The 25,458-nt window shown below is 42.2% G+C and overlaps 3 protein-coding genes across 4 annotated transcripts in view; all 3 read left to right on the plus strand.

Annotated features, from left to right (window-relative positions):
* Positions 1-4,931, plus strand: part of slc16a10 (solute carrier family 16 member 10) — a 35,227-nt gene extending 30,296 nt beyond the window's left edge. For both annotated transcript variants that reach the window (XM_004083616.5, XM_078942615.1), the window contains 2 exons: positions 4-232; positions 2,377-4,931. In XM_004083616.5, the coding sequence (XP_004083664.1) occupies positions 4-232; positions 2,377-2,606 (459 nt within the window). In that variant the 3' untranslated portion in view covers positions 2,607-4,931. The remainder of the gene's footprint in view (positions 1-3; positions 233-2,376) is intronic.
* Positions 4,932-5,654: 723 nt separating this feature from the next.
* On the plus strand, positions 5,655-12,408 carry LOC101167758 (sodium-dependent glucose transporter 1). Its single transcript, XM_004083524.5, has 5 exons — positions 5,655-5,812; positions 5,967-6,527; positions 8,485-8,653; positions 8,899-9,015; positions 9,930-12,408. Exons 2-5 carry the CDS (start codon positions 6,249-6,251, stop codon positions 11,186-11,188), a joined length of 1,824 nt encoding a protein of 607 aa, XP_004083572.2. The 5' UTR covers positions 5,655-5,812; positions 5,967-6,248; the 3' UTR covers positions 11,189-12,408.
* Positions 12,409-16,866: 4,458 nt separating this feature from the next.
* On the plus strand, positions 16,867-21,643 carry LOC101170320 (sodium-dependent glucose transporter 1-like). Its single transcript, XM_011491661.4, has 4 exons — positions 16,867-17,393; positions 19,299-19,467; positions 19,713-19,829; positions 20,567-21,643. The coding sequence occupies exons 1-4, from the start codon at positions 17,100-17,102 to the stop codon at positions 21,619-21,621; spliced, it is 1,635 nt and encodes a 544-aa protein (XP_011489963.2). The 5' UTR covers positions 16,867-17,099; the 3' UTR covers positions 21,622-21,643.
* Positions 21,644-25,458: the final 3,815 nt, after the last annotated feature.

Here is a 25,458-nt window from a genome sequence, read left to right on the forward strand (position 1 = left end):
AAGGTTTCTTCGTTCTTCGTCATTGGCGTCATGTCCATGATGATCCCCCTATGTAACATCTTCGGCGGGCTGATTGCCGTCTGCCTGCTGATGGGGCTGTTTGACGGCTGCTTCATCTGCATCATGGCGCCCATCGCCTTTGAGCTGGTCGGAGCTGACGATGTGTCCCAGGCCATCGGCTGCCTGCTGGGCCTCATGTCTGTGCCAATGGTCGCTGGTCCCCCAATTGCAGGTAAAACTGGAATGCTGCTAGAGACGTCGGTGTGCCCTTGAGCAAGGCACTGAACTCATATGCCATAAACACAATGTTTCAAAAATGTAAAAACCAAATGTTAACAGTAGTTTAACTCTGGGGTGTTGGCTCCACCTAGTGTCCATGTTTTTCTTGAACTCTGAAAGGTTCACATGAACAACATGTGAATCCTCCAACTGTAAAACATACATTGTGTTGGTTTCCCATGATGCCTAAATACTGTTATCAGTAACATTCCTCTAGTCATGTGAGCATCATTCCGTCCGGAGGAAAACTAAGTCGTTTGTTCCCGAACAAAATGTGTTGAAGGTTTTTTTTTTTACAGCATTTGTTGTGGCTGAGAGAACCATCAGATCATTTAGACCTGGAACTGGATCACAAGTGCTTGAAGGTTTCAGAGAATGGCCTTGTAGAACAGAAGTATAAAGATGCACAAAAAAATGGGGAGCCCTGACAATGGAGGTTGAAGTTGTAAAAAGTTATTTTCTATTTTTTTAATAAAGTGATCATCATGATCAGTTAAATAAAAAAAGAGAAAATAGAGTTTTCAGTAATAAAGTCAATTAATTCAATAATCTTTTTTTGCCACAGTTGAAAATATGAATTTGTCATCTTAATATGTGTTGCCTGGATAAATAAAGGACAAATAATAAATAAATAATTCAAGTAAAACCTTAAACTGTTTTTCAATCTTTGGTTGTAAAAACAAAATAATTAAGATTTGATATATTATTGAAATGATCTAAAAGTGTTTATGGGATGTGGCTTATTTCAAAAGTATGAATAACAGCAAGATGTCATGTTTGGCTTTGTGGGAAAAAAAGAAAGAAAAATGTGAGTGTTTTTTTTTTTTTTTTTTAGTAGTTGATGCTGTTTTAAGAGTTTTTTTGCCCCCCAGATGTAAATGTTGCAGTTCCTCAACTGACCACTGGAGGCTGGTGGAAAAAATGAGTAATTTCTCATTGACTCCCACGTTAAACTTAAAAAACAATAAAAGGCCTAGTGCTAAAAATTCTTTAGAGTTTTATTACTTGATCTTCTATTCATCAACTGATTCTTTTTTTTTTTTTAGCTGTGTTGGTTTAATTAGAGTTCAAAATCTAGGAGGTTCTTTTTTGATTGACGGCTGGATGAATTAATCAAAACTCTCCCTTTAGTTTCCCAATTTCTCCTTTACTGGGATGTTAAGACCCACTCCAAAAAAAAAGGTGTTTTCAGTGTTTTTAACATGTTCTTGTTGTATTTTTTTCTGATGTTATATTGGGGTTGTAAGGGGCTGTAAAGTAGTGGGAGAGAGGGTAAACAAAGAATGATGGGAAACGAGGACAGGCTTACCGTGCACCCAAAACTCAGAGGTGAATTCCTAATGAATTTCTGCTGCTCTGCAGAAACTATGTCCTAGAAAACAACACTTAAAAAATGTGGCTAAAAACATCATAATCATAATGAAAAGACCACTGGGAACGCTCTTACAGCAGATCTAAAGATGATCAGAGTGGCTCTTCAGTTCCCCTTTTTCAGGGTTGTTGAGTTGGGCGGAGTTCACTCCAGTCAATATAGCTCACAGAATCCAGTGGGTGGAGTCAGAGATTGAATATATGTTGTTATGTTTTACGTTAAAATACATTATCATAATGTTAGATAACTTTTTGATTGACACTTTTGACTGTTTATATAAAAAAAAATTGATTTTGAGGCAAAAAAAACAACAATATTACAGGCAGCCGAATTCGGCAGGTCTAACAGTAACAGTTCCTAGTTTTGGTAATTTAAAGTTAAATCAAATAAAAACCATAAAAAATGATAATGTTGTGTTCATTCATGGTTTGCACTGAAGCAAAAGACCTTCCTGCAGAGTTGCAGATCGTCATTTGCATCTTTAACCCAGCTAAAAATAAAACAGGCAGCCCTCCTCTCATGTAACCGGTTTATTTTGGCTCATCAGGCTGAACAGAAAGGCAGCTTAATGTTTGTGCCAAACTGCAGCTGTGTCCTTCTCGGCTGACTAAATTCATGTCTGTTGGTACATTTTTTATTTGCTAAAATAACATTTTTTTTTACCACTGAGACTGATCATTGAATGCATAAATGTAAATAAACTGAATGTGTTTTCTGTCCGGCAGGTTTTCTCAGGGATAAACTGGGCAGCTATGACGTGGCCTTCTACCTGGCAGGTATCCCTCCCCTCATCGGCGGCGTCTTGCTGTGCTTCATTCCCTGGGTGGAGCTCAAGCGTCAAAGGGCCGAGAAGAAGGAGGCCCAGAGCCGAGATCAGGACGTCACTCAGAAGATGATAGAGCAGGAGAAGACACGGGAAAATGCTAAAAGCAAAGAATTGGACTCAGTTGTGTGAGCTGCCCCGTTATAGACTGACAGACTCCTGCAGGTCAGACGGAGGCGGAGCTACAAAGATGCTGCACCTGTGGGTTTAAAGCCAAAAAAAAGTGCCTCCAGAAGGACTAAATTCACCTGTAGTGAGACTAACCAGTCATGAGCTGGGGTAAAGTGAGTGTGGTCCTGAAGGATTGAGTCTTACATTGAGCAAACTTGAAATTTTCAAAATAAAATAGGGAATAGTGTATAATTTTGCTGTGAAGAAAGCTGCTGATCCAGTTTGTAGGATCTGTCCACATCATCCCTGCGTGCTGCATTTATCCAGACATGAGGAACATCTTCTTTTGTGCGCCATCCCAATCCTTGAAATCTTCTAATGTTCATGTGGCGGTCCGACATCTACGGAACCTTAAATGGACCCGTTCTCTTGACATTTTAATCTGGGCTCTGAGCTGCATGGACGCTTGAAGAATCAGGTTGTGGGGTTCCATTCCATCTAAGATGCTGACAAAGAACCTGAAGAACTCTCATGTTCCAAAGAAATAACTTTTTTTTTATCAAGTGACAAATTAAACCTCAGGTTCTCCAAAGATCTTCAACTAAAATGAATTTAGTCTCTGTCTAAATTAGTCTTAATTTACTGAACAGAACTGAGGCAAACGGTGTGTGAAACATTCAGTCCAGATCCTTCTGCAGGAAAAACTCTTAAGGAATGTTTGCTGTTTGATGGCGTCGGTCTTTCATGCAATTGTGGAGAAATTTTGGTCTAAAATCAGGCGGTTTCATGTCCTTTTTTATCCAAAGTTATAGACTTTAACACGAAGTCCAGAAAACACAGAGTCTTCACTTCCTCCTCTTCATTTTGATGACGTGTTCCTTTCTTGTTTGTCACCGACCTCATAGTAACTATTAGGAAAAACCACTGTGTTTTGCCACGGTAACAACTGATGCCGGCTGTTTCAGGAGGACCAAAACCTAAAACACAGGAAGGATTCATTTCACAGCACGTCTGTGCTCTTTGTAAAGTTCTGTTCAGAAGGAAGTGGGACTAACAGTTTCCTCAAACTGTTCCTCAGGAGGTTTTGCTTGTATTTAAGTTTTTATCTTTGTGAAGAATGTTGTCTTTGTACCCTCAAGCCTTAAACAAATTTCGCTGAAGACCAAAATGTGCTTAAAAGAAATTGTTTTTAAATTGTGTGGGTCTGCTTGTTGGACAAAAGAGTGCCCCCTGGTGGTTGCTGCTGTTTCTGCATCTGAGGAGCGTGAACGTGATCATTCAGTCTCATTAAACCTGTCAAAGCTTTGCTTTAAAGTCCCACACCAATCATCTCTGCTGGTGTGGACTAGCCTGCACTTATATTCCATTATCCCTTTGTTTACACCTTTTCCTGCTAGCTTACAGCCCCTCACAACACCAAACTAACATCATTGGTGCAATAAAAATGGCGAGCAATATTGCAGCTATCTAGCCATACAGTTTTGAGCCAGATCGGACAAAAAAGTGAAGTGGCACATGGATCTATTTGTCTACTAGTGGATGCATGGAGCGGAGCAGGGAGCTTCTGTCCTGCCGATTGTAGTTTGTACGTAACAACTACAAGGTTTTTCCAATGGCAATTTGTCATCTGCTCCTGATTCACCACAATTAGAATAAAGAAATACTCAGAAATGCAATTTTTATCTTAATTTTCTTTAAACATGTCCGCCATCATCAGAAAAATACCACAAGAATATGTTAAAAAACACCATTTTCATTGGAGTGAGTCTTTAAGGTTGCACCAAAAATGCAGAGGCCTTTTTAAGTCAGAACTTTCTCCTAACCCACTTTGGCTCCAACCAACTCTTCATCACTTTATCTGTTGTGCCCTTTTTGTGATTTTGACAATCTTATGTTTCTATCATCACCATTTAAGCATCCAATTAATTAGTTATATTACTTTGTAATTCTCTTTAATGGGATTTATTTGAAATAATCTGTTTTAACCGAAAGAGAAAGTAAAATCCTTTTTAAAATTTTAGCTTTCTTTAAACAAAAGCTATTTGGCTTTTGTGTTTTTTAACATATCTGCTTCTATGGAGGTTTAAGACTTTGTATAGTTTTCTTTCTTGTATTATTGAGTATCTTTTTCCATCCTTTTACCTGTTCAGAAGATGGAATTAAAATAAACAAACCTAACTTGTTTTGCCATTTTCTTTATCCATCTGTTTGATATTTTTGTTTAAGTCATAATTAGAGTGATAACTATGCATTTTACTTAGTTGCAGACTTTGTAACAAAGTACAGTATATTCATTTAAGCACCACTTTTCACTAATTTCAATAAAATAAAAACTTTGTAAAGTTTTTGACAGTTTCTTTGTATTTGTTAAAGTAAAGCTTTGGGAGTGCAACAATGACTTTTTGCTGTAGCTGGAGCTAGCATAGCATTCCTGAGACAAAAGATTATTATTTTTTGTTTTGTTTAATCCCTTCATGCTTAAACTTATTTCCGATCACATAAATAAATATTCCATGGTGTTTTTTTGTTTTTTTTTTGCCATTTACGGAGAAGACAAACACTGGATCCAATCAATGGCTTTAACCTGATTAGTGCTGAATTAAATGGTATGTTGCAAATAAGCGATTTACTGCGTGAAGGGGTTAAGAATAAATAAAACCATATGCAGTTCAAGGAGGTAAGACTTCAGATTACTATAGTCAAGGCTTTTAGCTTACTGGGTTGAGTCATTGTCTTGGTCAGGACACTTAAAAAAAGTTTAAAAAAAAGAAATAAAAATACTTATTTTTACATAAATTATTTTCTCATTCCTCGATGTCCTTCAGTTAATTGGTGAGCTTATTTCAAAAAAATTCTGTAATTAAATCTATCCCAAAGGGCCCACAGAAATCAAGATATTAAATAATATAACACTGTCAAATAACTTAAATAAGATTATTGGATATTAAAATATGATAAAAATTAATATTTATGTGTAATGACATGTATTTAAAGCCTTTCTGTAGTGGTGCTAGTGCTAACATTTTGGCTGGAATTTTTAATGTAAGGAAAGCAAATTTTGACCCATTTAGCATTCCATAAGACGGTATTGCTTCCTGTTGGCCTGACCAATTTGCTTGTGGTGAATCAGAGATGAGACATAACGAAAGATGTTGTACTCTGCTGTAGATTTAAGCCCCAAGGGTTGGAATTATAACTGCAATCTGACAGCTGCGATTTTATTGGAGGTATGGTAGCTTTTTCAGCTGCTAATTTGATTTATCAAAAGAAGATTGGAATTATTAGTTTTTTTTAACTGAACATTCATTGAGATGAAGATGTGTGTGCTGAGTGGTTTATGCTGTTTCGGATAGTTTAATATGCATTTAATTTCCCCACCAGTTCCCTCAACAGTGCCCCACTAATTAACTGAGTGAGCCTCGTAGTGCATAGACGATCTTTGCAGGCCTCCTGTTAGACATTGGATTTGGATGTTGACACGTAGAGGACTTCCGCGGCCGCATCGCTCGCAGCTCCGCTTCATTCTCCCGCACCGCCGGTGTTGAAAATGGTCTGAAAACGGATGAAACCACGACCGTTGAACGTGAGGCTCCAGAACCGCAAAAAGAAGGATTTGTACGGGCATCTGCGGCAGCGTCAGGGCCGCGGCGCAGACTGACAGGTATGTCTTCCTCCGCCGAGCGAGATAGCGTCGTTAAAAAGAAGCACGTCCGATTCGCCAGCATGGGGGACGATGACGACGACGAGCAGGACGAAGACACCCTGTTCGATAAGAGGAACGACGCGGGGAGAAAGCTCAGGAGCGCTCTGAAGGCTGTCAGGAGGACGGCGAAACCGGGATGCGAGGACCGGGTGAAGGTGGTCGGTGGAGGAAACGGCGGACGGGGAACCTGCGCGCGCTGGATGGTCACGCTCGTGCTTTGTGGATCTTTCCTCGGCTTGGTAGGTATCAGAACCGAACCAGTAAGAACACAGTGCGTGGTTGGCATTAGCTTATGTATGGAAAGCCAAGATAGTAAAAAAAAATAATTCTTAAATGCATCGACTAACGTTTTTTTCTTCTTCCAGTATTTAATCAATATAAATAGAGAAATAGGTTTAAGTTTAACACAATGTTTTTAATTTGATTTATATTTAAGAAGTACTATTGCCAAGACAGCAGGGGCAGTATGTTTACATTGCATGTGCTTTTTGCCACTGTCTCAAAACTTTACCATTTAGTCGATTACCGTAACTCTTCAACTGTTTATTAACATAATTCCAGCAGATCCTGAAGTGCAGCCTGGCACCTGAATGCAACACTTTCCATTAATGAAGTATTGATGAAGTATGCAATCAACGGGAATCAGCTGATTCTGACGCAGACACAAGCGGCTTTGCACCGACACGCAACACTTTACAGCACATGCTAAGCCGCTTTTCTGCACATCAGAATCAGCTGATTTGTGTTCGTTGTGTAAATGCTCAAAGAGTTATGGTGAGCCAGAGTGTTTGTTATTTTAAGTGTCACATCTCCAGTGTTGGGCAACGTTCACACCAGGTATGTACCTTTCAGCACGCAGTACTCACACTGGACTGTTGCTATCCGATACTCGCGCACGGAAGAGGCTGGCTGAGAAATATGGAAGTGGTGCAGATCTTGGTCCAGACTTTTTCTTTCACAGCTCTAGTGTGCTATTCCAGCTCTAGTGTGCTATTCCTGCCAGACATAAAGTGCAATTATTAAAGTCTCCTTCGTGATCAATATTCAAACTGTTTGCATTTCTCCGTTTTGAAAAAGGACGCCGTCCATTCGTCACTACCGAGGCCCTGATTGGTCAAAGTTCGACGGGTTTAACTTAATCGTTCGCTGGCTGCGCGTTTTGTACGTAGAGCTCAAAAACTGAGGCGTGAGCGCGACAGAAGCCTGAGATGTGCAGATATGCATGTTTACATGAGCTTTTAAGTGGAATTGTCAGCTTGAAGGAGCTTCTGAGCCCGGTGTGAGAAGGGTTGCTGTTGCTAGTTTCACGTTTAAATGTTAGCAATGGTAAGTAACATCACATGGGCTGTTTGATTTATTATTTAAAATAATAACCACTGAGCTAAAATATGTTAAAGATTACTCAACACCTATTTACTAAGTTAAACCTGACAAATTGCATTTCAAAATCAGGCTTTTTTGGTTTCTGTGTGCTGTTGGAGTTAAGTTAGTTAGCTTATCATCCATAAACTACAATAGATGATCCTGTGGCTAGAAATAGTAAAGAGGCATACAAGCAGGTTTACTTTACCCACTGAATGATATCAGATTTTTTTTAAACCCCCCCTTACAGCCATTTTCAGTAAACCCCTCCAGTTTCCTGTACAGACAAAGATGTTCATATTTGCAAAACTTGCCAGTCAAGCTGTATCAGCTCACTGAAATCCATCTGCATACACACTCCTGGGTTTTGCCGTTTCCAAAGGGGAGGAGCCGCCGTTTAAAAAGTGTCACTGAACCTTTGAACGGCGATGTTTGACGCCGCGACAAAGTTTGGCCCAGGTACAAAAGAAATCCACATCCAAACTCTTCCATCGTATTAGTTTCCCAGTGATCTTTGGCCCACGTACTGCTAGATCAGGTGTGTTTAGTCATTCATAACCAGAATCTTCTGATCCAGTTAATCAGCAATGATTAGAGCGACGTGTTTGACCTCCAGCTACCTAGTGGTTCCACCGTGAAGTAAAACAGTTTCTGCTCGTTCATCTTGATCACATGACTCCCCAAAGTTTCAACTGAACCCAATGTTTTTGTGAAAAGTAAAGAATCTGCTACAGATAAATCCCTTCACTCTATCAAAATAAAGTTTACTTTCTTTGAAGGGAAAATCTAGGGAGAGGATCCACCTCCTTTAACCCGCCCCCCTCCTCTTTGCAGGGCATGAGCATCTCTGTTCTCGGCCCCACCTTTGAGGATCTGGCTTTGAATGTGAAGAAGAACATCAGCAACATCTCCTACATCTTCATAGGGCGCTCTGGAGGCTACATTGGTGGATCTCTCATTGGGGGGGTTCTCTTTGACTGCATGAACCCCCACCTGCTGCTGGGTATGTCCTCACGTTGAGCCGAGGTCAAATGACTGTGAGAAGGACAAATGTTGTCTGAGGAAACATTTAGAACATTCCAGACATCCTGCAGAACTCTTCTCTGTTTGTCTTAGCTCTTCCTCTATCTGCTGTTTTACCTTGAAAAAAGATCTGACTTAAAACAGGGTCACAGTGACCCGCTCTGCACAGAAGCACCGGCTGACATATAAAGACGACATTCCATGAAAGCCATTCCTCTCTTCCAGGATTTTCCATGATTCTCACTGCATTGGGAATGTATGCGATCCCGTTCTGCAAGCAGGCGGCGCTCCTCACCGCCTTCATGTCCAGCATCGGAGTATCCATGGGCGTTCTGGACACAGGTGAGACACGGCCGGGTGCAAGAGTCCAGTTGAATACTTAATACGAACAATAGTTTGAACGATTTAGTTCACATTGATCCCCTTTTCACCACATCATTCTAGTCTTTTGGACCTTGTAGTCTCTCAGTCTCAGTCTGGTCTCAAATCTTTTAGAGTCTAGTTGCAAGTCTTCCAAACTTTGTCTAGCTTTAATTATGATATTATAAGTACTTTAGTTTTGTCTAGTCTTAAATCTTTGGGTCTAGTTTTAAAGGGAACCAAATCAAGATGACTACCGACACTCTAAATTTTCTCTGATTGGAAATCTTCCAAAAGACTCAGAAACAGAGACCTCTTTTCCATTTGTCCCGCTCTTATATTTTTGTTTTTATGTCAGTAATAGTTCACCATTGTGAGCGACTTTTTTTATCACGTTTTTAATTTTGTTTTAGTTGACTAACATTGTTTGTCACGTCTTAGTTGATACATTTGACCCTGTTGGGCAATTCCAACTACTGCGTCTTTCAGGGGGAATTATTTTCTTAAACAATATCAGAACAGATAGCGGGAAAAAACCCAAAGAATGCTGGGTAGATGATTAACAGACAGACATTTTTTCTTCTTCTCTGGATTATTGGAAGTAGAATGTTTCTCCTCGTACTCTGTGGTTCACCTCCACTTCTCAAGCCTTTAACACCGGAGATGTCGGGGGGACACCCGAAAAACCCACGCTCTTCGATGGTGGTTGAAGACTTGAGAAAGTTTCTCTGCATTCACGTTGCTGTGAGATGCACCAGGGTTCACTTGCAAGCAGACCCAGAACCTTGTTTCCATCCAGAGCTGGTTTAGTCACACATGCCAGTGTGAGCGTCCTCAGACTGTCTGCTTCTATGCTGCAGTTACTTGACATCTGCTGTTTCTTCTGTTGGGGGTAGGTGGGAACGTGCTCATCCTAAACACCTGGGGGGACCAGGCCGGCCCCCACATGCAGGCTCTTCACTTCAGCTTCGCCGCAGGAGCCTTCGTGTCACCCATCATTGCAAAGCTGCTGTTTGGTTCGGACGACAAGGGAACGCAACTTCTGAACGCAACACTTCCCGTCACCAAAGCCCCCGCCCCCGAAACTGCCTTCAACCTCAAGTCCTCCCTGAAGTCCATGTGGGCCTACATAGTGATCGGCTCCTTCCTCTTCCTGGTCTCCGTCCTCTTCTTCTTACTCTACAGTCGCTGTGGCACTGTGAAGGATCAGTCTCATTCCGGGTCAGGAAAGCAGCTGGTGGCCAAACACCACCTGGCTCTGGTTTTCCTGCTCTTCCTCTTCTTCTTCGCCTATGTGGGGGCCGAGGTGGCCTACGGCTCCTTCATCTTTACCTTTGCCAAGGACTTTTCTCACATGCCTGAAGCCCAGGCCGCTGGGCTCAACTCGCTTTTTTGGGGTACGTTTGCCGCCATCCGAGGCTTTGCCATCTTCTTTGCCACCTGCATGTACCCCGGCACCATGATCCTGCTCTGCCTGCTGGGCTCCACGCTCTCATCCCTCCTGCTCTGCCTCTTCTGCAACCACAAGGTGGCACTGTGGGTGTGCACCGGCGTGTATGGGGCCTCCATGGCCACCACCTTCCCCAGCGGCATTTCGTGGTTGGAGCAGTACACCACGATCACAGGCCACACGGCGGCGGTGTTTGTGGTGGGAGCGGCGCTGGGGGAGATGGTTCTGCCGGCGCTGGTGGGCTTCCTGCTGGGGCGGTTCCCAAATCAGCCCCTGCTCATGTACCTGTCCCTGCTCACCTCCACCTTCACCGCCATCATCTTCCCCGTTATGTATAAGCTAGCCTCGGCCCCCGGCAGCCCCAGGAGGAAGCCAAGTGTTGAACGCCAAATAGAGGCGGATGACAGCGAGTACAGACAGGCGCTGTTAGACTCGGGTGACAATGAGGAGGAAGAGGAGGAACAGGAAGATGAAGCTGACCAGTGGAATGATGCTGACTTTGAGGTCATCGAGATGGATGACGCATCACCTCCCGCTGACACGGGTGGAGGCGAAGCGCTGTCCTCAGAGGGCTGTTCTGTAGGCGGAGACTCTCCAAGACACAAACTGCTGCGCTCCTTGGACAGGGAAAAGAGTGACCGAATTTACCCAGAACCACTTTGTGGGCCGGGTCCGGAACATACCATGTCTGAAGGTTTGGACTGACCGCTTCAGTGGCTCCTTTCAGAATTGAGGGTTGTTGAACTCCAGGAAGACGGTGTCCTGCTTCAGGGGCTTCTGAAAACCATCCAGATGAAGGCCCCCCAGACCTGGAGCCGGCCCCCCAGGCCTGGAGCCGGCCCCCCCTGATGTCCTGACACTGGGTGGAACCCCAACTAGAGCCAAAGGTTTTTGAAGGACACGCGGGCAGACTGTTGTGTAATGTCCTAATGGTTGATTGTCAGATGTTTAATGTGCTGTCGTGTGTTCAGATATGGCAAGCCAGAGGGTCCATAAACGCCTTTACTTTATTTTAAGCTACCGTATTAGAGGCGCAAAAAACTTAGATTTGTTTAACATTCAAAACTCAAAAAGTAAATATGTGGGCATATTTTGACATGATAAAAAACAGAACATTTTTATTTCAAATTTTAGTAATAGTTAAAACTTGTTTTTAAGTGTTTAGATGAATGAAGAGACGTCTTGTTTTTCTTGGGTATTTTAGTAAAAACTAATTCTGAGTTGCACTGAAGGTTTTGATTTAACAGTTAAAAAGGTCTGGATTAAAAGTTAAAAAGATCTGGATTTACACAATTATTCTACAAATGTTTTCTGATGGTTTGGAAAGTGAAAAACCAAACTGCATGGAAAAGTCAAGTTTCTCTAAAGATGAATATAGAAACTCTAACAATGTTATTCTGGTCTTTAGAAATGAAGGACTGTAAATGCTGTTCATTCTATAATGCACCAAAAAATCTCTGAAGGAAGTTTGCTGCTACTCTGTTATTGTGTTTATTGTTTCTGATTAGTAAACATTAATAAACAAGCCCTGCAATGCCCCCCCACCCCCCACTATTTAGCTCTATGGGGCTAAATCAGTTGCTTATGACGATCATCATTAGCTGTTTGGTGGAAGGCACAATTTCCCAGCCATCAAATGCTGTTCAGTTCTCTGATTTGAAGTTAGATTTACTACAATAATACCTCGTCGGTAAATTAAAATATGATCTTTACCTCTCCATGTGATTTACTGTAGAACACGGAATGCACTTTGACTGTCACCGTCTGCACTGAAGACTTTTTGACTGCACTGGCTTGCCATATCTGAACCCCACGTGTCGTGACTGTAAATCATGTCTAAACTTACAGGTAGCAAGATGAACTTTTTATTCTGAATGTTGTAACCTTCAGCCAGATTACTGTTCATTAAATTCTTCAAAACTACACTCCTTTAACGTTTGGATTCATGCAAACACAAACTCACATGTATGAAGCTTTTACAGCCCGAATAGTTTTATCTCTTGTGCTATCCTAGGCATTTTAGCGTTGGGAGTTGGGTCATCTAGACCCACTAGACAGTGCGCTAAACCTTTTTTCTTCAATGATTTGTGATCTTCACTGGTGTCCATGGATTACATGAAATTTTTCCACCTTTATCCACCTTTGTCATGGTAGGGAGAACACATCCATGGAAGGGTGGGGTCATCTAGGACAGCACAAGGGTTAAACAGATTTGTAACCAGTAGGTTCTTTGAGTTGCTGTTACCTTGGTATCAGCTGGAACCAGTCGGTCTTTTCTCTGACATCAAGGCATTTCCACCCACAGAACTGCCGCTCGCTGGATTTTTGTCTCTCATAAAACCATTCTCTGTGAACTCTAGAGATGGTTGTGGGTGAAAATCCCAGTAGATCAGCAGTTTCTGAAACACTCAGATCAGCCCGTCTGGCACCAACATCCATGCCACGTTCAAAGTCACTTCAATCACTATTATTCCCCCATTCTGATGCTCGGTTTGAACTGCAGCAGATCGTCTCGACCATGTCTACAGGCCTAAATGCACTGAGATGCTGCCATCTGATTGGATGAATAGAAATTTACATTAACAAGCAGTTAGACTTTGAATAAGGGAAACAACTGAATACTTGACATTTTTATTTTCAGTCTGACACCTTCACCCACAGCATCATCCATTAAAAACCACCAAAAACACTTGAATTTGTACATTTATACAAACACACACATGCTGCGCACATCTGAGAGGAGCTGAGGGTTTTGTCTCCGCCTGCTTTCAGAACAGTTAGATACTAAACCACAATGAAATAACGGACTCTGCGTAGAATAAATTATTAAGAGTATTGCAACAGTCCCACAGTTATAAAACAAACGGATGATTCTGGACAATCATCAGCTCCATGAAAGTTAGAGGAAAAGGGCACCCTTTGAACAGAATGCATTAAACATCAGCCTGTGTTCACAACTATCAGGCTGATCTGTACAGGACCACAGTGTGCATTTACGAGTGCATTTTGGTTCAATAAAGTTGGGAAAAAGAAACAAAAACGAGCGCGTTTCGTCACACTGATCAAAGTGACAAGAGAACTCCATGCCAAAGAGACTTTATCCATCAGGCGCTGAAAAAACATGAAGAACTTCAACATCAATCCCAAGGTAAGTTTGGAGGATGTTGGGGCCGTATTTTCACATTATCCAGCCTTTCTGCGCAGATTTACGTTAAAATTTAGTAAATACTAATCAATCCGAGCGAGGTCAAGTTTGCACAAACGACACCGTTGTCGTCGTAATTTCCAATGGAAAACTCGAAAATAATTCTGATACCCAAGTTGCCAGGATGAGGTCGGACATGATGACCTTCATAAACGGCGGAGAGTAGAGTAAATAATGATAACGGGATGATGGCTGATAAATGTTTAAACTCACGCTATCGTATTGTTTAATTGTTTTGCTAACACATATTTAGTGCGTTCTGCATTTTCCGGTTTGTCAGTATAGAAACAGAAACTGCTGTTTATCTGTTCTAGACAGTCAGTTAGTCTGACTTTTTCAACAATGTGTCTTAAAATCTTGCATTGACATGAATTATGGCGAACACTAATTTTAAAATTCTGAACATACAAAATATTAAATAAAGACGTATAAATGCTTATATTTCCACTTATACTCAAATTATTGTTCACATTTATCATTTATAAATGGGTACATTTATTTCTTATTTGTATTTTGCAGTTTTGGTTTTGGTTTTACATAATGATGATGAAGAAGTAGAAGAAGAAGAAAAAAGGTTTGGCGCACTGTCTAGTGCAGGGGTCTCAAACTCAAATTGCCTGGGGGCCACTGAAGGCGGGGTCTAGCTGAGAGAGGGCCGCAACTTCAAGACACACACACACGCAACCTGTGAGTGTCTGAGAGCCAGTAAATTTGAATGGAACATGTACTATTAACTACACTCTATTATTAACTGTTTTTATGTACAAAATGTACTCAAAAAACTCAAATAAGATACGTAAATAAAAAAAAAAAATCGGTAATACATTTCTGTTCATTCAGTCTTCTGTATTTCTAATTTAAATATCCCTATCAACACAGTTCAGTAAACACTGTTGAATTATAACTATTAAACACATAAGAAGACTCTAATTCTACAGTTCTGTAAATCCATCAATGGTTCTTCTGAACACGGCTTCTCTTGTCTTTTTACTGCTGGACACTTGGCAGCACTTCCTCCCAAACAGCTGGGACCCTCAGTGTGGATGAAGATGATTGTCAGGAAATCTAGACTGAACTTGGACTTATTGAAATTTAAGGTTGAGAAGTCAGAGAGGATATGGTCCATATTTTGAATCTGTGTTGAATGGTTTTTTTTTAGGTTTACCTTTTAAAACACAAATGAGTAAAGGAGAAACAAAATTCTGTTACCATTTTTGGATTTTCTTTCTTATGACTTTTTGCACATTTAAACCCCGGCCACAAGTTAATGTAGAGAAGCCGGTCAGCCACTCCTATATTTTCATAAAAAAATTGATGGAAATTCATGTTGGGGACACCAAATATGTGCAGCCAAGATGCACAATAAGCGAGTTTGAGATCACCCAGGTGGACGAAACGCTCCGCAGATTATCTGATGTGAGACATATATTTTTGTTTTTGCTCCAACATCACCTGTCAATCATCACAAAAATATCACCAGAAAGGGGCGGGAGCAGCAAGGCCCCAACCTGAGCGAACGCAGCTGGAAACCTAGTACTGCACTGACTGCAAACCGCAAATGACTACAAAACAATGCATTATGGGAAATGTGTCCTGACGGTTTTTGTAGTCAGTGATCAATTAAAATAATTTAAAATACCTATTGATTAAGAAAAGGCTACATACATTACAAAACATTAAAATAAATATTAAAGATATAATATCACAGATCACACTAAGGGGGAGAGGCACATTAAAACTAAATTGCATTAGAACAACTCCAACTTCCTGTTCTCCTTCAGTCTCGCTGCAGCTTCGCCTCCGTTTCACCCCCCCCCCCTGCGGATCCAGGCGCAGCGCTGGTTCATCTCACGTCTATCGTTGCATTTTCCCCACGTATTTTCAGTGTGTCTGAGACTACATCGTATTTTCGCTCGCGCGTGATTAATGTTAAAGCCCCTTTAGCTGTCACGCATGTAGGTGTGGGACATCTATTCTCTGCAGTGACCCATCTCCTCCTGCCTGAGCGGAGAGACCCGTGTTGGGAATAATACGCCGCGCGCGCGTAACCGTACCCATAACCATAACCATAACTTCAGCCCTCCTCCGGGTCTGTGCGACCCAGAGAAAAGTTCAGCACTGACTGCATGTGTTTAGATACGTTCCAAAAAATAAAGTGAGGAACTCCTTAAATGTGGTCCAGGGAGTGGGCGGTCAGGTTACATGAATTAAATGTTCTCCTGCTTTCAAGCCCGGTCAATGTCCCGCCCCCAAGAGTCATATACCCCACTGTGATTGGTTGGTTCTTCAGCTCGGCGCACAAAACTGAAAAGATGTCATTCATACAAACTGGTGGGCCGCATTACCATTGAACTTTCATATTAAAGCGGGGGCCGCAAAATATCATCTTGGGGGCTGCAAATAGCCCGCGGGCCGCGAGTTTGAGACCCCTGGTCTAGTGGGTCTAGATGACCCAACTCCCAATGTTAAAATGCCTAGGATAGCTGCAGGGTTACAAAAAAGGTTAAAAAAAAAGAAAGAAATAAAAACACTTATTTTTACATAAATTATTTTCTCATTCCTGGATGTCCTTCAGTTAATTGGTGAGTTTTTATTTCAAAAGATTTCTGTAAATTAATCTAATCTATCCCAAAACTCCCACAGAAATCAATATATTAAATAGTATAACACTGTCAAATAACTTTGGGAGATTATTGGATATTAAAATATGATAAATATATTTATGTGTAACGACATGTATTTAAAGCCTTTCTGTAGTGGTGCTAGTGCTAACATTTTGGCTGGAATTGTAAATGTAAGGAAAGCAAATTTTGACCCATTTAGCATTCCATAAGACGGTTTTACTTCCTGTTGCACTAAACAATTTGCTTGTGGTAAATCAGAGATGAGAAATAACGACAGATGCTGTACTCTGCTGTAGATTTAAGCCCCAAGGGTTGGAATTATAACTGCAATCTGACAGCTGCGATTTTATTGGAGGTATGGTAGCTTTTTCAGCTGCTAATTTGATTTATCAAAAGAAGATCGGAATCAATAGGTTTTTTAACTGAACATATACGTTGAGATGAAGATGTGTGTGCTGAGTGGTTTATGCTGTCTCGGATAGTTTAATATGCATTTAATTTCCCCACCAGTTCCCTCAACAGTGCCCCACTAATTAACTGAGTGAGCCTCGTAGTGCATAGACGATCTTTGCAGGCCTACTGTTAAGACATTGGACGTTGACCCGTAGAGGACTTCGGCGGCATTATCGCTCGCAGCTCCGCTTCATTCTCCCGCACCGCCGGTGTTGAAAATGGTCTGAAAACGGATGAAACCACGAGCGATTAACGTGAGGCTCCAGAACCGCATAAAGAAGGATTCGTACTGGCATCTACGGCAGCATCAGGGCCGCGGCGCATACTGACAGATATGTCTTCCTCCGCCGAGCGAGATAGCGTCGTCAAAAAGACGCACGTCCGATTCGCCAGCAAGGGGGACGATGAGGACGATGAGCAGGACGAAGACACCCTGTTCGATAAGAGGAACGACGCGGGGAGAAAGCTCAGGAGCGCCCTGATACCGAAACCGGGATGCGAAGACCGGGTGAAGGTGGTCGGTGGAGGAAACGGCGGACGAGGAAACGGCGGACGGGGAAACGGCGGACGGGGAACCTGCGCGCGCTGGGTGGTCACGCTTGTGCTTTGTGGGTCTTCCCTGGGCTTGGTAAGTATCAGAACCGAACCAGTAAGAACACAGTGAATGCGTGGTTTGGCAGTAGCTCAGGTATGGAGAGCCAACATAGTAAAAAAATAATTCTTTAATGCATCGACTAACGTTTTTTTTTTTCTTCTTCCAGTATTTAATCAATATAAATAGAGAAATAGGTTTAGGTTTTACACAATGTTTTAATTTGATTTATATTTAAGAAGTACTCTTGCCAAGACAGCAGGGGCAGTATGTTTACATTGCATGTGCTTTTTGCCACTGTCTCAAAACTTTACCATTTAGTCGATTACCGTAACTCTTCAACTATTTATTAACATAATTCCAGCAGATCCTGAAGTGCAGCCTGGCACCTGAATGCAACACTTTCCATTAATAAAGTATTGATGAAGTATATGCAATCAAATGGAATCAGCTGATTCTGACGCAGACACAATTGGCTTTGCACCGTCACGCAACACTTTACAGTACATTCTAAGCTGCTTTTCTGCACATCAGAATCAGCTGATTTGTGTTCGTTGTGTAAATGCTCAAAGAGTTATGGTGAGCCAGAGTGTTTGTTATTTTAAGTGTCACATCTCCAGTGTTGGGCAACGTTCACACCAGGTATGTACCTTTCAGCATGCGGTACTCACACTGGACTGTTGCTACCCGATACTCGCGCCGGAAGAGGCTGGCTGGGAAATATCGAAGCGGTGCAGATTTTGCTCCAGACTTTTTCTTTCACAGCTCTAGTGTGCTATTCCTGCCAGACATAAAGTGCAATTATTAAAGTCTCCTTCGTGATCAATTTTCAAACTGTTTGTATTTCCCCGTTTCAAAAAAGGACGCCGCCCATTCGTCACTACCGAGGCCCTGATTGGTCAAAGTTCGACAGGTTTAACTTTTCACGTTCGTTCGCTGGCTGCGCGTTTTGTAGGTAGAGCTCAAAAACTGAGATGTGCAGATATGCATGTTTACATGAGCTTTTAAGTGGAATTATCTGCTTGAAGGAGCTTCTGGGCCCGGTGTGAGAAGGGTTGCTGTTGCTAGTTTTCACGTTTAAATGTTAGCGATGCTAACATCACATGAGCTGTTTGATTTATTATTTAAAATAATAATCACTGAGCTAAAACATGTTAAAGATTAATCAACACTTATTTGCTAAGTTAAACCTGACAAATTGCACATAAAAATCAGGCTGTTTTGGTTTCTGTGTGCTGTTGGAGTTAAGTTAGTTAGCATATCATCCATAAACTACAATAGATGATCCTGTGGCTAGAAATAGTAAAGAGGCATACAAGCAGGTTTACTTTACCCATTGAATGATATCAGATTTTTTTTAAACCCCCCCTTACAGCCATTTTCAGTAAACACTCCAGTTTCCTGTACAGACAGGATGTTCATATTTGCAAAACCTGCCAGTCAAGCTGTATCAGCTCACTGAAATCCATCTGCATACACACTCCTGGGTTTTGGCGTTTCCAAAGGGGAGGAGCCGCCGTTTAAAAAGTGTCACTGAACCTTTGAACGGCGATGCTTGACGCCGCGACAAAGTTTGGCCCTGGGACAAAACTCTTCCATCGTATTAGTTTCCCAGTGATCTTTGGCCCACGTACTGCTAGATCAGGTGTGTTTAGTCATTCATAACCAGAATCATCTGATCCAGTTAATCAGCAATGATTAGAGCGGCGTGTTTGACCTCCAGCTACCTAGTGGTTCCACCGTGAAGTAAAACAGTTTCTGCTCGTTCATCTTGATCACATGACTCCCCAAAGTTTCAACTGAACCCAACGGTTTTGTAAAAAGTAAAGAATCTGCTACAGATAAATCCCTTCACGCTATCAAAATAGAGTTTACTTTCTTTGAAGGGAAAATCTAGGGAGAGGATCCACCTCCTTTAACCTGCCCCCCTCCTCTTTGCAGGGCATGAGCATCTCTGTTCTCGGCCCCACCTTTGAGGATCTGGCTTTGAATGTGAAGAAGGACATCAGCAACATCTCCTACATCTTCATAGGGCGCTCTGGAGGCTACATTGGTGGATCTCTCATTGGGGGGGTTCTCTTTGACTGCATGAACCCCCACCTGCTGCTGGGTATGTCCTCACGTTGAGCCGAGGTCAAATGACTGTGAGAAGGACAAATGTTGTCTGAGGAAACATTTAGAACATTCCAGACATCCTGCAGAACTCTTCTCTGTTTGTCTTAGCTCTTCCTCTATCTGCTGTTTTACCTTGAAAAAACATCTGACCTAAAACAGGGTCACAGTGACCCGCTCTGCACAGAAGCACCGGCTGACAGATAAAGACGACATTCCATGAAAGCCATTCCTCTCTTCCAGGATTTTCCACGATTCTCACAGCATTCGGAATGTATGCAATCCCGTTCTGCCAGCAGGCCGCGCTCCTCACCGCCTTCATGTCCAGCATCGGAGTATCCATGGGCGTTCTGGACACAGGTGAGACACGGCCGGGTGCAAGAGTCCAGTTGAATACTTTGTACCTGCAATAGTTAAAAGATTTATCTTCGTTTTGTTCACATTGATCCCCTTTTTACCACATCATTCTAGTCTTACAGACCCTGTAGTTTCTCAGTCTCAATCTGGTCTCAAATCTTTTAGAGTCTGGTTGCAAGTCTTCCATTCTTTGTCTAGCTTTAGTTGACTAGATATTATAAGAACATTTGACCCTGTTGGGCAATTCCAACTGCTACGTCTTTGAGGGGCAATTATTTTCTTAAACAAAATCAGAACAGAGGGGAAAACCCAAAGAATGCTAAGTAGATGATAACAGAGACATTTTTTCTTCTTCTCTGGATTATTGGACATAGCAGTAGAATGTTTTTCCTCGTGCTCTGTAGTTCACCCCCACTTCTCAACCCTTTAACACCGGAGATGTCAGGGGGGACACCCGAAAAACCCACGCTCTACGATGCACCGTAACCTTTCAGAAGAATTGGAGAGTTCTGGTCGGAAGAATGTAAACACCGGAGCTAAAGCTCTGGTGTTGAAGACTTGAGAAAGTTTCTCTGCATTCACGTTGCTGTGAGATGCACCAGGGTTCAGTTGCAAGCAGACCCAGAACCTTGTTTCCATCCAGAGCTGGTTTAGTCACACATGCCAGTGTGAGCGTCCTCAGACTGTCTGCTTCTATGCTGCAGTTACTTGACATCTGCTGTTTCTTCTGTTGGGGGTAGGTGGGAACGTGCTCATCCTAAACACCTGGGGGGACCAGGCCGGCCCCCACATGCAGGCTCTTCACTTCAGCTTCGCCGCAGGAGCCTTCGTGTCACCCGTCATCGCAAAGCTGCTGTTTGGTTCGGACGAGAAGGGAACGCAGCTTCTGAACGCAACACTTCCCGTCACCAAAGCCCCCGCCCCCGAAACTGCCTTCAACCTCAAGTCCTCCCTGAAGTCCATGTGGGCCTACATAGTGATCGGCTCCTTCCTCTTCCTGGTCTCCGTCCTCTTCTTCTTACTCTACAGTCGCTGTGGCACTGTGAAGGATCAGTCTCATTCCGGGTCAGGAAAGCAGCTGGTGGCCAAACACCACCTGGCTCTGGTTTTCCTGCTCTTCCTCTTCTTCTTCGCCTATGTGGGGGCCGAGGTGGCCTACGGCTCCTTCATCTTTACCTTTGCCAAGGACTTTTCTCACATGCCTGAAGCCCAGGCCGCTGGGCTCAACTCGCTCTTTTGGGGTACGTTTGCCGCCACCCGAGGCTTTGCCATCTTCTTTGCCACCTGCATGTACCCCGGCACCATGATCCTGCTCTGCCTGCTGGGCTCCACGCTCTCATCCCTCCTGCTCTGCCTCTTCTGCAACCACAAGGTGGCACTGTGGGTGTGCACTGGCGTGTATGGGGCCTCCATGGCCACCACCTTCCCCAGCGGCATTTCGTGGTTGGAGCAGTACACCACGATCACAGGCCACACGGCGGCGGTGTTTGTGGTGGGAGCGGCGCTGGGGGAGATGGTTCTGCCGGCGCTGGTGGGCTTCCTGCAGGGGCGGTTCCCAAATCAGCCCCTGCTCATGTACCTGTCCCTGCTCACCTCCACCTTCACCGCCATCATCTTCCCCGTTATGTATAAGCTAGCCTCGGCCCCCGGCAGCCCCAGGAGGAAGCCAAGCGTTGAACGCCAAATAGAGGCGGATGACAGCGAGTACTGTAGGAAAGAATCTTTCCGCTTTTCAGATTTTTCCATCCATGCGTGTTCAATTGTCGGGAGCAGACCACGGATTCAACCGGATTAAAAATACACAAGCTTGGACCTGGCCTCCTATGGACTTCTCAATAAGCCTAGTAATTAGAGATTTGATACATAGAATACAACAGAACGGCTGCAAAAGAGCTTGGGGTGCCCACCCATAGGTACCTTCTCCCCAAGATGATTCTGCTGTGGTTTTAAATATTGGTTAGGGTTAGGGTCAGGAACTTTAAAAATAAACAAAAATAACCAAAAACAATAACAGAAAAACAATAACAAAACACAATGAGACAAGAATCAAGTTACGCATGCGCAGGGGAGAGCAGCAAATGTGATGGAAAAGTCCATTGTGTTTCTTTTCTCAAAGGTCTGCGTCTCCTCGTGCTATGATTATTAAATGGGAGGATACAAATTCAAGACAAAGAGAAAAGTTCATTAAGGACAGTCGTATAACTTCCTTATCAACCCAGGACAGTGTGGTAAAACCTCCTCATCCTTGCTGAGGATGAGAGAACCAGATGAACACACACACACACAGCTGTCTAAAAAGTGAAAAAGGTCAATCTGAGTTACCATTTAAACATCCTTTCTAAACAAATACATTTAAACGATGATGATAATAATGTCCACCACCCTCTCTTGGACTGGGGAACCCCCAGGCCACCAGTGGAGGGAAACATTGCAGAGTTAAACAGAGATAATGCATAAACTCATAAAACCAGATAAATTGAAAGTAAAAATATAAATTGATTATAAAATTAGGAAAACAACAAAACAGTTCTATGCTCCGTTAAGAGTAACAGGCGTCCTGTCCACGCTCCTGTGAAAGGCAAGATCTCAACATACATTCGGAAACACAACCCTGAGATAGCAAAACATCCTGCAGAAGAGACTTCAAAAAGTGATTGAAAATGCCAAGAGAATTTTAAATCCTTCTGGAAAGTGTGCATACTGCAAGCGGAAAACCTTTATACTGAATTGCAAATAGATGTCTGCTATGTTCATGTAATGGAATGCAAAAGAAAGCATTTGCTAAATCAATGGCAGTAAACCACACACATTGTTGGGTTTAAGTTGACAGCATGCGATGTGGGTCAGGCACAGGGAGGACTGGAGTAAACTGTACCTCACATACCATTAGCAGTCTTCCCTGGTCATGAGGCTCGGCAACTCGGACCTCTGTCTAAGCGGGAAGTTAAAAATAAGACTGGTAAAATTGTGCTTTTTCAAATGTTCACTTTTATCCCTCCACTAAAATGTACAGGATAACTTTGCCTTCAACGAACAAACTCCTCATTGTCAGACATCACGGCAGAGAGCAGACGGATCACGAAGATGCAGAGGTGATGTTAAAAACGCTCTCTGATGCTTCATGGTCCACAGGTTCTTTTGATGTTTGTTCATGCTCCACCGTTCCCCCGGTGGAGATTCAGGTAACTGCAGGAGCACAGGTTTTTAGGTCTCAGTACCGCTGGGTAAAGGATGCAGATGAGGGGATAAAGGAAACTCAGTTTGGTTTGTGGAACTCGTGGTATACTCCCTTGAGACCAGTTTTAAAAGCAGATAGTAAAACATATCGCATGGCACATGATTTAAGGGCTGTCAGTGAAGTAACCATGACCACGCTCAATAATTACGACGCTCGCCATTAATTTACCACAAATTAGATCGCAAACTCTTCAGATTTGTTCGTGAAAGTGTAGCATATTCCACCAATTTGGGTCTATCCGTCACGCTGACCACGTGGTACGAATACAGCCAATCAGAGCCGTCGACGCATTCGAAAGCAACTAAAACATCCCGTCATTGGCTAATTCGACCGGGAAGACGAAAACAAGATGGCCACGTCCGTAGAGAAAACAATCCACACAGAAACATGGAAAATGAAGCCAAAATTCGCTGATTTCAAACAATTTTTCATCCCATACTTTCCAAAATTTCATGCATTCATTCCATTCATAAGCCGTCTAGTCTCCAAAATCTCATACATTCATTCCATTCATCAGCAATCACGTATGTATTGTCATCATAGTCAGTCGTCAAGTCATGTTTTTGTCGTTGTCCGGACAAAATGCACAATTTTACTCATTTTTCTGTCAAATTCACCTTTCATGTTCATTTTGAATCCTTTACTGGTCACTCTCCGTCTAAAAAATAGTTTAGAGCTCTTTCATTTTTCCAAATAATCCTTCGCGCAGAATTAGTTCCTATGTAACACTGTTTTTCGTCCGCCTTTAGGCGTCTCAGGCCCAAACAGACGCATAACCCTCTGTATCTGAACGCTTCGTTCAAGGACGACAGGTGAACCTAGTAACCTCTATTTCTTCTTCTGTTTTCGCACATTTAAATGTCGCAGGCTTACAGTCACAACCCTCCGAATTCTTGGACTTCCTGTCCAAAGAAATCGGGTGAACCTATCATACTACCCCACGGGGTACACTACTACGCCATCCACACACTCGAATTCTCCTTTAATTTGAGTTATTCACTAATTGAATAACGTTCTCAATATGCAGAATTTACAACAGGTTCTGCTTACCATTTGTCTTTGAGGTACCTCAGGAGAACTCTAACACGTGGAGGGGCGGTCCCAGTGGCGGTTCTACCCTGAATTACTCCCCGGGCGAGACCCTCCCCAGGCGCCCCCCCCCCCCCCCCCATAGTCACAACAGAACTTTGTTTGTCTTTGTCAACTGACATGTTATATTGTCATTGAAATTAAGAAGTGGATACAAAAGATGTCAGAATTCTGAACAGCATTATAATAGTTATCAGAACACAAAAAATAAAAGACCATAAGCATGGCAAAAATACAGTTAGCTAAGAAATATTAAATCAATATTAAATAAATAATATAAAATAAATATTTTAAAAACATTTATGAATTGGAAATTTAAATTGTCATGTTCTATATCGATCTCTACTTCAGAGAAGAAAAATTAGCTCATATTTTCCGTCTTCAATCCTTTGATTGGAAAATTTTCAGTTATGACCTGTTGAATTATGTTTTGTCCCCATAGATTTGCAGTAAATGGTAAATATTCATTTTTAAAACTACCTTCAGATTTATGGAAATTCTATTGGCTAAAAATATAATCCCACATTTGTAAAACAAATAAAAAATAAACTTCATATGCAGGCTCAAAATTAACCCCTAAATCCCCAGTTAAATGTCAAAAAAACATTGGGAAAACGTTTAGGCTGCCACAAACGATTATTAAATTTAAGACCAATCTCAAATTATTTGCCCCATTAGCATCTTATGGCAGCAGCAGCATGCTGTGTAACCATCACAGCTTTTTTAACATTATGAACTAGTATACAACAGCAAAACCCAACAAAACCTTTGTGTTACAGCAGAGCAGACAGACACATGAATCATAACTAATGTTACAAGTTAAGGCAGAGCAAATTTTTAAGAATAAAATCTAAAAAAAAAAAAAAAAATGACGCTATTTGCAACATTTGGGCCTACTTCAGTGTTGGTCATCGACCAAAATAAAGTTTTCATCGGCAACATTGTTGTAGGGCAGGTAGCATTAGAATTTAGAAAGAACATGCATCAAGCTGTGAGGACTTACCCTTTTCTTTATCTCTTTTTTCCTCTTCTTCTTTTCTTTTCTTTCTAAATTGGGCACCAGATGGCTTTGACCTTTTTTTCTCCATATTTTAGATGTTTTTGGCGTTTGTTTGGCATAAATGTCCTCACGTCACGAAGAAGACATCAAGTCCGTCGACTGAACCAACTGTCACCTTAGTGACAGCATTGTTTTGTGTTGCCATTTTTTCATTTGGGCATTTAACACAAAATTAACCCAAAAAAAGCAGAATATATTTTCTATACCTTTATTAAAGTGTAGGTTATAGAATGTCACCTTATGAC

The sequence above is a fragment of the Oryzias latipes genome, chromosome 24, assembly GCF_053564925.1.
Source record: "Oryzias latipes strain Hd-rR chromosome 24, Olatipes_Hd-rR_3.1".
NCBI lineage: Eukaryota > Metazoa > Chordata > Actinopteri > Beloniformes > Adrianichthyidae > Oryzias > Oryzias latipes.